Source organism: Pyxicephalus adspersus, chromosome 1 (assembly GCF_032062135.1).
Source record: "Pyxicephalus adspersus chromosome 1, UCB_Pads_2.0, whole genome shotgun sequence".
Classification (NCBI taxonomy): domain Eukaryota; kingdom Metazoa; phylum Chordata; class Amphibia; order Anura; family Pyxicephalidae; genus Pyxicephalus; species Pyxicephalus adspersus.
The window spans coordinates 55,820,474-55,832,711 of NC_092858.1; the positions used below are offsets into that span (position 1 = coordinate 55,820,474).

The window sequence follows — 12,238 nt, forward strand, 5'->3', positions numbered from 1 at the left end:
TCAACCCACTGAAATAAAGCTGAAAGTCTGCAGTTCAACTGCATCTGAGTTGTTTCATTTAAAATTAATTGTGGTAATGTACAGAACCAAAATTAATCATACATACAAAACTGTATGTGTCAGATTCAGGTGAAGGCTTATGTATCTAGATAAGGGATATGCAGGTCTATGTAATTTAAAATAATAGTTCTTACCTCTTTAGAAGCAGCTATTTGGTTGATAAACTCGCCATCAGTGAAGAGTATGTTCTGTCCATCAGTATTACAATCTGCATTGCGAAGGTAATACAAATGTGTAAAACAGTAACTTATTATAACTCTAAAACTATTGAATTTTATGTAATTACTATGCAATCTGGTGTGCAACAATATTTTAATTTGAAATACACAATCTAATTAACTGTTCAATGTCAAAAGCAAGTTACCTATTTTAGAGTACATCAGAAATAAACTAACCAGCCTGAATGTAACACTTATACAAAACTGTCACTGTTGTAATCCTGAGTTTCAACTGCTGTTGGCATTCAGCATGAAGTTATAATATTTTAGTTCGTGAAAACACTACTGCAACCCCTTTGCCTGTAAAATGACATAGTGGTAAAGAGAAGGGAAGCAAGTGCTAGTAGCTGCAGGTGGCTTACATTAACATGAACCTATTGCTTTTCCATGCATTTATTTTATTGTCCTAATATTAGGAAGCACAAAAATAGTGGGAAGTAGAGTTTATCTAATATGATAACATTCAGTAGGGTCTTGCAAGTTAATTAGAGCAGTACTACAATTCTAAGCATTATCTGCTACTGATTTTTCCTAAACACTGTTAGCAGGTGAATTTATGAGAATATATAGTTAGAAAGTTTTTTTTTTTTTTTTTTTTTTTTTTAGGGGTTGTAGCCCTGTCAGATAAAAAAAAACAAAAAAAAAAAAAAATTTTTAAAAAGGCTACTGCTTGAAAGTAGAGAGGAAGAAATATAGCAGTAAAATGTGAATACAAACTATAATATTTTGAAATAAAACAATTTAAATATGTAAAAACTAAATACGAGAAGCCCAAAATTTATTCCACGCGCAAGCAAGCTGCCTTCTAACATTTTCTGACATGGTAATACTTCAGACCAGATAAATGTGTTCTTACAGACGAGTGGCTATTTCACATATAACCACCAGTCACATTCACATCATCAAGGAAGGGTATATTAAGTAAAAGAATTCCAATTTACATCCAAGAACGCACCAATTTATTAGACCTTAAAGATTTTAGTTACATCCTTTTTAAGCCACATAATTAGAATAAACATACCTACAAAAGAAGATACTGTTTCAGATCCAAGGTATTAGGCTTTTACTCTACAAATTGAGCCTTACAAAATAGGTGCTTTATGCACTTGAGAATTTTCAGAAACATGAAATAAAGTATTATTGCAAATGTCTAATAGTCAAAATAAATAGAGTGAGTACCGTATTGTTGGGACCATAAGATGCACTTTTTTCCCCCAAAAGTGTGTGGGGGGGTGCGTCCTATTGTCCGAATACCCTCCTGGGCTTCCAAGGGGGGCCCCAGCAGGCGTTAAATATTATTCTGCTATATTTTATTAAATATTTCTTTATACAATTTGGTTCACAATATTTTTTTTCTTGTTTTCCTCCTCTAAAACCTGGGTGCGTCCCATCGTCAGGTGCATCTTATGGCTTGAAAAATGTTATCTTTTTCTATATGTAGACATTATTTAATAAAATGGACATGTCTTTAGAGGCATATAGTGTATATTTATCCCTAAAGGACAGTTTGCCTAGACACACATGAACCACCAGCCTCACTGCTAGAAACAAATGAGTGCGCTACTTTCCTTTTTGCAACACAGAATACTATGAATTGTTATACTGCTTTACAGTCAAACATTTTTAAATATAGATTTTCTTACTCACCGAAACTAAATGAGCACACTTCAGCATAAACATAATTATCAGCTATCCTAGTATATACACAGGAACCAAGTCAAAAGGTAACCCCTAAATGGCCTTCAAAAAAATTTTAATGAAAGCTGGAAATTCTTGTTTGGTTCTCACAAAATAAAATGCTTGATTTTCTTACAGAAATTATATCTCTGTGATTTGGATTCACCATCTGGTCTTATACTAGAAGGCTGCAGGCAACTTATAAATGTCAGTACATTGAACAGGCTTCAAGCAGTCGATTTCCTTACCTCACTTTTCCTTAAATACAGTAGCAGGAAAGAAAGTAAACTATAAATCTATGATTCAAGGACCTTGGACTATTAGTAATGAAAATTCTTTGAATTTCAAACATTTCTCAATTATTTTAAAAAGCTAAACAATTTTTGGGGAAAACCAAATACCTGAATGGTTTGGCATGCATGGCTGCCATTGTTGGTAAGTATAGCCGAGATGGCTTGAAGGGTTTTTCCCGTTTCTCCCCATGCTACCACCAAACTGAAAAGGCAGGCACAGGAAAGTGCAGTTAAAGTCTGTCCGGTGGTGTCATTGGCTCCTGTACTACGAACAGTGATTTCCAGAATAAGCTGAAGAAGAGATTCTGTAAACAGAAAAAATGGCAATTGAGGAATCAACAAAGCAAGTCTGCCTCTATTTAAAACAGATAAAAGATAAACTACATTAAGTAGATTATATTGGTTTTTCAGGAAGACAATACAGATCACCCAAATTTGTGAAAGCCAGCAGTAAGCAACAAGAAATTATTGATCTATAGTCAAAAAGTGAAGAGGAAAAATAATAGGGATATTTAAACAAGAATAATCAAGTTACACAATACACTTGAAATGTAACTGTTTACCTTGAATACTTTATTAATAATTTCAGCACACTTCTTAGCCAGGTATGCTGCTTAGGCACTCTTGTAGCTGGATATTTGCAAGTGATAACCACTGAAAGGCAGGTCCTGTCGACTCCGGACTATAATACCTGCTATTCCCACCAATCTAAAGTATCTTCTTTATAGCTACATTAGCAGTTCTTGAAGCATATATAGTGCTGCTTATTGTCCCCAGATATGTTTTATCTAGGATCTAAAAGTACAAGAAGCTCATGGCTTCTTAATTTTCTAAATCATTTAAGGCGTTATAAGGGACAAAGAAAAAAAAAAGCCCTGATCCTCTACAAGGGGGCAACACAATATGTAGAGACATGTGGGACTAGTTGTTCCTAGATTAACCCTTTAGCTTAACAAGCCTAACATCAACACTAGTTACTAGTTCTTCGCCCTGCTACAACTGTTCTGGATCACAGCTTCCACAGTATATTATAGCTATATTTTAAAGTCTATTTAGAAAATGTTAATACATAAGTCTTTAGCATTTGGATAGTGTTGATATGTATCCAATGAGAATTTACAACGTCAAGAGCACCGTTTTGTATGTAGCCTTACCCAACACTTCAGGAGGTTCTGACTGCAGTCCCTCTGGCTGCTGACCCTGTAGTATATTGAGGAGAGCTTGCAGGCTCCTCAAACACAGTGATGGGTGAGAAAAGCGTGTCTCCTTTATTAACTCAAACACTTCGCATAAACCAATTTCAATTATCTAAGAAGATTAAAGAAAGAACACAAACTGTATATTAATAAAATCTGAATTAACAAATTTATTTTAATATTTGTATTCATAACAAACATTCTATACAGTACAGCATAATATAGGAGGTCCTATAGGTTCACAGAACACATTGCAGACTACCCTGCTTTTTAATGACTTTGGATAAATTTAAAATTGGCTTTGCAAAATAAAGCAGACCGAATCAGAAGCTCTAAATACATAAGTGCAGGGGTATGTCAGTATATAGGACAAGCTTAATACTGGCCACAACCCTGATGTTCCGCAGAGTCCCTTTAAAAAGTAATAAAAGATTACTGCTTCATTTAACCAAGTTACAAATAAAGAATCAGGCCTTATGCATCAGAATAAACTGAACGAAAATTCATAATATGCTAATTTAAGTCACACATACAAGCTATCAGATGTAAAGTCCTACCACAGTCTTGTCCTGTTCAAGATTTTTGGTGAAAATTACTTGCAAAATCCACTTTCTAGCATTTTACTTTGTTGATCCTCCTTTAACCACCACACACTGTATTCTCCCCAGAATTCTTTTTTAAGTTAGGTGGGAAGAAGCACTAGGCAGGTGGTGGCCCAACTTCTCAGTAACCATCTGGCAGTTTTTTTGAGTGGTTACTGACAAGTGCCCGGTGTGGTACCTGGCTAAAGGGGGCTGGGATGTGCAGTCATGCTTCTACTTTACAATTAGTCTGTTTTGTGCTTAAATGCATTATGGGGAGCACTTCCAACCCCTGTCATTTACCTGCATGAATATGACCAAATAGAAAGTTCAAAACTATCACTTGTGTGTAAAAATTGTTTTACTGGTTGCCAGTCCTTTCCCCATTGCACACATTTTCCCTAATCATACCCTCCACTTCCATCCCCTGTACATACAGTGTACAGTCATACCCTTTGCACTCCTCTTACACATACTGCTTGCTATTATATCCTCCACGCACACCTCCCCCTGCATATACCTTCCAGTATCATACTCTCTGCACTGCTCTAATACATACTGCCCTCCGCTATACCCTTTTCTCTATTTTTCTTTACATATTTGACTGCTACCAGCATACTACCCGCTTTCATACTATTCGCTTTCATACTATTCACTATCACTATTTCATACTATACTATTCACACTTTACAGCACATGTTGGTCCCTTACACATTTCTGCCAGCAAAATTTTATTCTGATAGTAAGCAAATCAAGGAGCAACGAATGGGTCACGGTGACCTCTACAAGTTTTTTGTGAGCTCCAATAATTAAAACTGTTTAGCCTAAATGAAGTGTGGTATTTAAAATGAATTAGTGCTAGATCAAAGGAAAATTTACTAAAGCCCCTCATACTTGTCCTGTCCTTTCGGTCTTTCCTGTTAGTGGCCTACCATATTGTAGGATATTTTTTTCACCCTTGAAGTAACATTTAAATTACCTACCTTTGGAAGCTTAGTAGGTGGCTCTTTGGACTCTTCCTCTTCATCACTGTCAGACTCCCCACTCTGTACAGAGTTCTTAGAGGATAAAAGAAGGGTAGTTTCTTTCCTTTGCCATTCCAGGACACAGTGACGGACATTGCAATAAACATTGAATGCTGAAGGGTTACTGTGGAGCTTAAGGTCAGGTATGAAAAGAGCATTTTCCAGGTTGTCAGCCTAAAAGAAAATAAATAAAAGATAAAGCACTAAAATTTATGAGATCCAAGAACACAGCAGTAATAGGAGCACTGCAAGTGTAGTTCCAGAAATATATCCAATGCCAAGATTATCTAGAATCTATTAAACTTTACATCTCCCATGGACCAACAGAGCTTGTAGTTACAGTACTGTTTTTCTTGGATTGGACATGATAAAAAAGGATTTGTTCTCATTGAAAACATGCAGGTTACTGCACCGAAAAAAAAAACTTTTATTTTTAATCACTCCCAAAAATAAAATTCTTGTCAGTTTCACAGCTGTATTTATTTGCAGAGTGAAATGCAATGCTGCCTCTGCACACAATTCGAAGTAAACCAAAATTGAAAGTAGGTTTATCCTGCAGTGCTGCTAGCTAAAGACAGCTTTAACATTTAAAAAGCTTTACCGGCTTTCTAAGCCTCTTTGCATGCTTCTTGATTGTGAATTGATACAAATATGACACATCTTTGTTAAACATCAGTTAAAAATATACAAGTTGTAAAATCTAATCTGAATTGTCAGCGCTCTTTCTAGGTAAAACAATTGTGGAGAGCAGAATCTTGTACACGTGTAATGTTTTGGGACTTCTGACCGACTGAGCAATAGAGCACAAAGATTACTTGTGTGTGCTAGACCTAAAACATAATAAATGTTACCTCTCTTAAATCTGCATTTGAAGCAGAAGTAAACCTGCAACCCTCACCCTGTTCCCTTGAAAGGTGCCGCCATCTTCTTTTCTTCCTGGAAACCATCTTCAATAGTCTTGATTGGTCAGGCCAGGATGACAACTCAAGTTCAAATATTCCCAGCATATGCAAGGAAAGCCATGATTGACGATATTCCCTGTGCCTTCCTACAATAATAACCAGCCTGATTGTGGATTTTTTTAAAAATGGAACTCTAGCTTCCTTTTAAGGTTCTTACCTGATGGTATATGTTACCATCCAGAATAGCCCACTTTCCATTCAGAATAGCCAACTTAGGTATAATAGGGGTTTGTAATTTGAAACATATTTATTGGACATGCCATTTTTGTCCAAGTTACTTTAATTCCCATGTATTGTATTGCAGGCCATGAATTGTCCTTCTACTTATTCAAAATGAATATTTCCATATGTAGGTGATTTTTATTGCTACATTAGTTTTCTTTAGCCTATTGTCTCCAGTAGCCTGTTGTCTCTGCTTGGAAAGAATAAATTATCCCATGTCAGGAGGTCAAAACTTGATTACAAGGGGTTTATGATTAATGAGAAGAGTTTTCCAGCATCTTAAACACAACCAATGTCATTTTCCTAAACCTCTAGTCTCATGAGCCTTGATCCCACATGAATGCATTCTACCATATTAGAGTTTTAAAACTCTGTTCTGTCACCCCCCACCACCAACATCTTCACTTACTCTCATGTGCTCTACTTCAATTTGTTCCACCTGTGTGCCTACTCTTGTTACACCTAACCACCAGTTACGTTACCAGGTGATAACATTTACAAAACCTCTATATATACCCAACTTATGTAGCCAATTTCATCTACAGTGCAAGTTGTTACCTGGTATGATCTAGCTCTTTAGATCACATCATCTACATTATATTAACTATGTATGGTATGTTATGGTAATAAAGAAAATCAAAAAGTTAATTTGGTATGGTACCACCTATATGCCATATTGGAATCCTTTACTTTCTTATATCATACGGTTTAAAAATCCCAATAAATATCAGAAATTTTACATGCACTGCAACATGCCCGACTGGTTTCTTTTTCTGCTTCTCCTACTCCTTGCCAGAGCTGTGCTGAAGGTTAATACAAGATCAAATTAAGGTTCTTACATTGCTTGAAATTAAACACATTTACTACATTAAACTCATTATTTGCATGAAGTACCAAAAAGATGCATTTTTCAATTATTCATTTTTTTTTCCACATTTTTCATGGAAGTGTATATCCTGCAACATAAGATGTGCCTCTCATTTAAAAAAGAAAACCATACAGTTCTGCAAAAATGCACTTTTTCCTAAAACATCTCCTACACTTAAAGAGAACATGAAGCCCGGCTGTAATTTATTCAGGATGATAACATGATGAAGTGCATGAGGATGAAGCACCAGGAATTGAAGTTATTTCATCTGTTTTCACATAACTTGCAGAATGATTAGTGGGGGGTTATTTCGCCTGAAATGCTGTATATTCTCTTATTAACACCCACATATTTGTAGTTGCACAGATCATGGCAGTCATGCTCTATGAAACCACATTGCTTAAATCCTTATTTTCAGAAAATAAAACTAACTAAGCATGTTTACATTAGGAAATCATCATAGAGAGGTGTCGCTCGAACAGGAAAGTATTCACAGCACAGAGTTCACACACTGGGCCCGATTTATTAAAGCTCTCCAGGGCTGGAGAGGATACTTTCCACCGTGGAAGCTGGGTGATTCAACAAATGGATTTCTTTAAAGTCATTTGCTATTTGTTAGCAAATGTTTTCAAATCCTGGACCAAATCGATTCTAGTTTCATTGTGGAAAGTGTATCCTCTCCAGCTTTAATAAATCAGGCCCACGGACTAACTTCAGAAGAAATATTTAGGGTTACAAAAGGCTAATAAAATGCTTTGAACATAAGTTTATATATATATATACCGCATACACTGTGTTGGGAAGGACTGCCATATTCACACACAAAACATCATGAAAAAGGTTTGTGCTGCAACGCATCCAGCAATAAAGCAACAGCTCTGAAAATTAACAGACTGTTTTTTGTTCCCCCAATGTCATGGCTGCCCCTCTTGTTTGTTAGCCAATAAGATATCAATTCAAGGACAGATCAGGAGTCACTCCTACTTGGATTTCCCTAAAAACTACCCTGCCAATAATAAACTAATGGATGATTAATTTCATGTGGCATTGCTGGCTCTATGATCCAATGAGGCTTCTAAATGGATGGATAAGAGTTTCTGTTCATATCGGCATCAAATCTGAGTGCTCAATAAGATAAAAATGCAGGGGGAGGCAGTCACTGCTAAGGTTAGATCAGGGGTCCCCAAAGCCCAGGTGGGCCATGGTCGTCTGACAGCTAGGACGTGAGAGCACAGAAACCAGCGGTGGTCTACTGCTCTGGCTGGTACACCCCAGACGGGCGCACTGGCCAGAGCCGCGGACCATGTCTCCCACATGCATCGCAGGCTCAGGGCGGTGGGCGGGTTATGTCCCTGGACACAACTCGCCCAATCTCCCATTGCAGGCTCAGACCTCTGATGGAAGAGTAGGCGGGCCCTTACATCCTGTCATCACTCTGGGGGAAGTTTCTTCCCCTTTGGGTGACACAAATTACAATTTCAGCTTTTTGCTTTTATAGAATAAAAACGTATATTGTAGGATACTGAGAGGAAAGCACATTTCTGCTAATAAAAAGGAAAGACCAACCTGAAATGCATACATTAAACAATGAGAAGGAATAATTATCCTGGAGAGCATACCATAATATTACATATCTTGGAGAGCAAGCAATGTAAAGAGAGAGAGTGGTACTGGCAATGGTCTTTAGAGTAATCTTTACCTTGCTTCGCAATTTCCCTTTTGATTTGGTCTTTTGCTTCCGTTTTAGTTTCTTCTTGCTAAGAATTTTCTTATTTCTGTAAAGAAATGGAAGAGCATTACATTACATTTTAATAAACAGTGATCAGATTATCATCATGTGGTAATACTTTGTAGCCAGTACACGTAAACTAGTTTGTTATCAGCTACCTATTTTTTTGAAAGAGATCCCTTTATTTATATAAACGAACCATAGCCAGGTTTCAGATTTCTATCTAGTGCCCAGGACATTCATAAAAAAGCAGGAAAACTATTCCACACAATGTTTTATTATGCTAGCATTAAGATACAATAGCAGATTTGGGCTGTACTATTATGTTGTTTTCCTTTGTGTTCTACTGACTGTATATAGCGCCAACATATTATGCAGGGCTGTACAATATGGAGATGTTACATTAAATATAGATGATTTTTTATACAATAACATTACTAATAAAAGTTACCAGTAAGTAGCAAAAGCTCTTTCAAATCCTCACCTCTTTGTGTCATTGTTTGGGCTTATTAGTCATTTGCAACCCCTATTAACTGTACTGTGCTTCCAAAAATGTTGGTGCCTAATTGAGTTTATTATTAATCATAAAAGCAAAATTCTGCACTGAGGTAGGAAGTTTTGAATCCTCAGCAATCAGCTTCTACTAATGTCCTTTGTCCTTAAAGAAATGAGTGGTGATGCATCTTGCACATGAAGAAACACAGTAACACAATGCAGGCAAACGTTATCTATTAGAACATTTCAGTATCTTGGCTCTCCTTAGGAATCCTTTTCCAGCGTGAAAGCCAAGCAACCAGTCCCTGACAAACATACAAAGTGCTCCTATCCACCGGTTTTGTTATCGATTTACAGCATGATTATGAAATTAGCAGTGAATACTGACATCCAACAGAAATAGTATCAAAGAAATCTATATGCAATGTATACCAAAAAGCTGAAAGAGACTGGTAGAAAAACGGGGGGAAAGCAAAGTAACCATATCTTTTTTTAGGGGAAAATATCAGCACAGGCTATCCATTGAATTAGCGGACATTAAGCAGGTGGCACCTAACAGATGAAGGTAGAAAATGCAACATGCACGTAAACATTATTATGCAAAGTTATGCAAGAAACATGTCTGAGTTTTATTCAATACATCTGTTTATATAAAAGCCATTTTCAAATAGGCCAAATATCATCGTAAAAAATTACATCTAAAACCCTGTACATGCTGAGGAACAATTTAAACTTACATTCACTAAACATCACCAGTAAAAAGAAGTCTATTTTTTAAATTAAATCATTCACAAGTACTTGTAGTTTTTCTGTCGAGTCTGTTTTAATATTTACACTAACCTACCACAGCCAAAATCACCAACCTAGTTGCAACTGCTTTATAGTTTCCAGGGTCACCCAAACACCCACTGGTTGGCCAGCGAGAAAGCTGGGTGAGGTGTAGCAGTGACACAGGAAGAAGCAAAAATCTGAACTGGAAAACAGAAATTCCCAGCCAGATTGTGCTGTGTAGCAGGGTGTGTAAAATCACAAGAAAGGTTAAATAGAATCACAAATCTATTGTCGTCAGGTTAAACCAAACATTTTTTTAAAACTGCATATGCCTGCATTTGCATCGTTTTGTTTAAATTGAAGAAAGTGTAAGGTTTCACCCAAATATTGCTTGGCATGCTGATGGGGATCTTGGGAAAGCAAGAACAGTAACAGTACTAAATGCTGACATATGCAAAATAAAACCTTTTTTTACTACTGAACAATTTCAACCAAGTGGCAGTAGCTGGTTTATGTATTGATCTGCACATAGTTCAAATCCAGTAATGCTCCAAAATAAAGGTTGTATGAGGTAGGTAGCTCAGCAAATGCACAGTGGTGGCTTATCCCCTACACATTACAGACAGCAAAACATCTTTTAAAGATCTGAACATCTCAAAACAAGATCAATATAGAGTTTAGGAGCTAGTAATAAACCTTTATTTCAAATGTATTTACATGAAACTGCAATTAATATTTATGAATAATTAATTATAGAAATGAAAACAACTTTGCCACACAGAGTTGACTTTTGGCAAGGTAATCCTACAGGTGTATCTCAAATCAGAATATCATTGAAAAGGTAATTTATTTGAGAAATTCAAATAACAAATTAGGTAATTAAAAAACAATTAAAGAATCTCCATAAAACTTGTCAGCAGAGGGAAGCATGAAGTGCTCTAAAATTTCCTGGCAGATGGCTGGGCTGACTTTGGACATGATAAAACACAGTGAACCAACACCAGCAGATGACATGGCTCCCCAAATCATTACTGACTGTGGAAATTTTACAATGGATCACAAGTAACTTGGATTCTGTGCCTATCCAATCTTCCTCTAGATTCTGGGACCTTGTGTTCCAAATGAAATACAAAATTTACTTTCATCCAATAGGAGGACTTTGTACCACTGAGCCAGTCCAGTCAGTCTTCACTTTAGCTCAGGTAAGATGCTTCAGAAGTGGTCTCAGGAGTGGCTTGACACAAGGAATGCAAAATGTGTAGCCCATGTCCCAGATATGTCTGTGTGTGGTGGATCTTGAAGTACTGACCCCAGCCACAGTCCACTCCTTGTTAATCTCCCCCAAATACTTGAATGGGCAGTGTTTCACAATCCTCTTAAGGCTGCGATTTTACTTGTCGCTTCTGCACCTTTTACTGCCACATTATTTCCATCGATATGCTTGGATCAGAACTGTGTGAACAGCCAGCTTCTTTAGCAATGACCTTTTGTGGAGGGTGACAATATTTGTCTTCTGGACAACTTTCGAGTCAGCAGACTTCCCCATGATTGTGTGGCTTCCTGAACCAGACAGAGACCATTTATTGGCCCAGGACACCTTTGCAGATGTTTTGGGATAATTAGTGAGACATCATGATTTTACCATATTGAACCTTTTCACAATATTCTAATTTTCTTAACCACCTGAGCGTTACACTGAGGTCTAGATTTCTGTACCAAAAGTGATCCACTCACTGTTTTTCATGAAATTTTTTTTTTAAATTGTAGACCTGTAACTTACAGAAATATGTCCGAACAGGGGTTCTAGTAGATAATATGAATATAAGACGACAATGGACGGAGGACGACGCTGGAATAGGAAAACGGCGCTGGAATAGGAAAACGACGCTGGATGTGCACAGCGGGACCATGGAGGTAAGGCTGTGACAAAAATACGGGGGTTAACCATCCTAGCCATTTTTTTTTGCCCGACCTACGTACGGGCATAACGGCTAGGTGATTAAACACAGAATTTTGGGGCTTTATTACATGTAGGCCATAATAAGCAAATGAAAAGAAATAAATGTATGAAATATATCATTTTGCGTGTAATGAATCTTTATAGTAAATCAGTTTTACTTTTGTGAATTGAAATACTGAAA

At 36.8% G+C, this 12,238-nt stretch overlaps 1 protein-coding gene across 1 annotated transcript in view; it reads right to left on the reverse strand.

The window, feature by feature from the left end:
• MYCBP2 (MYC binding protein 2) overlaps positions 1-12,238 on the reverse strand; it is a 138,813-nt gene that overhangs the window by 101,949 nt on the left and 24,626 nt on the right. The window contains exons 2-7 of the mRNA XM_072400450.1: positions 8,802-8,877; positions 5,009-5,224; positions 3,403-3,556; positions 2,357-2,553; positions 2,092-2,143; positions 195-268 (exon numbers count right to left, since the gene is read on the reverse strand). Of these exons, the coding sequence (XP_072256551.1) occupies positions 195-268; positions 2,092-2,143; positions 2,357-2,553; positions 3,403-3,556; positions 5,009-5,224; positions 8,802-8,877 (769 nt within the window). The remainder of the gene's footprint in view (positions 1-194; positions 269-2,091; positions 2,144-2,356; positions 2,554-3,402; positions 3,557-5,008; positions 5,225-8,801; positions 8,878-12,238) is intronic.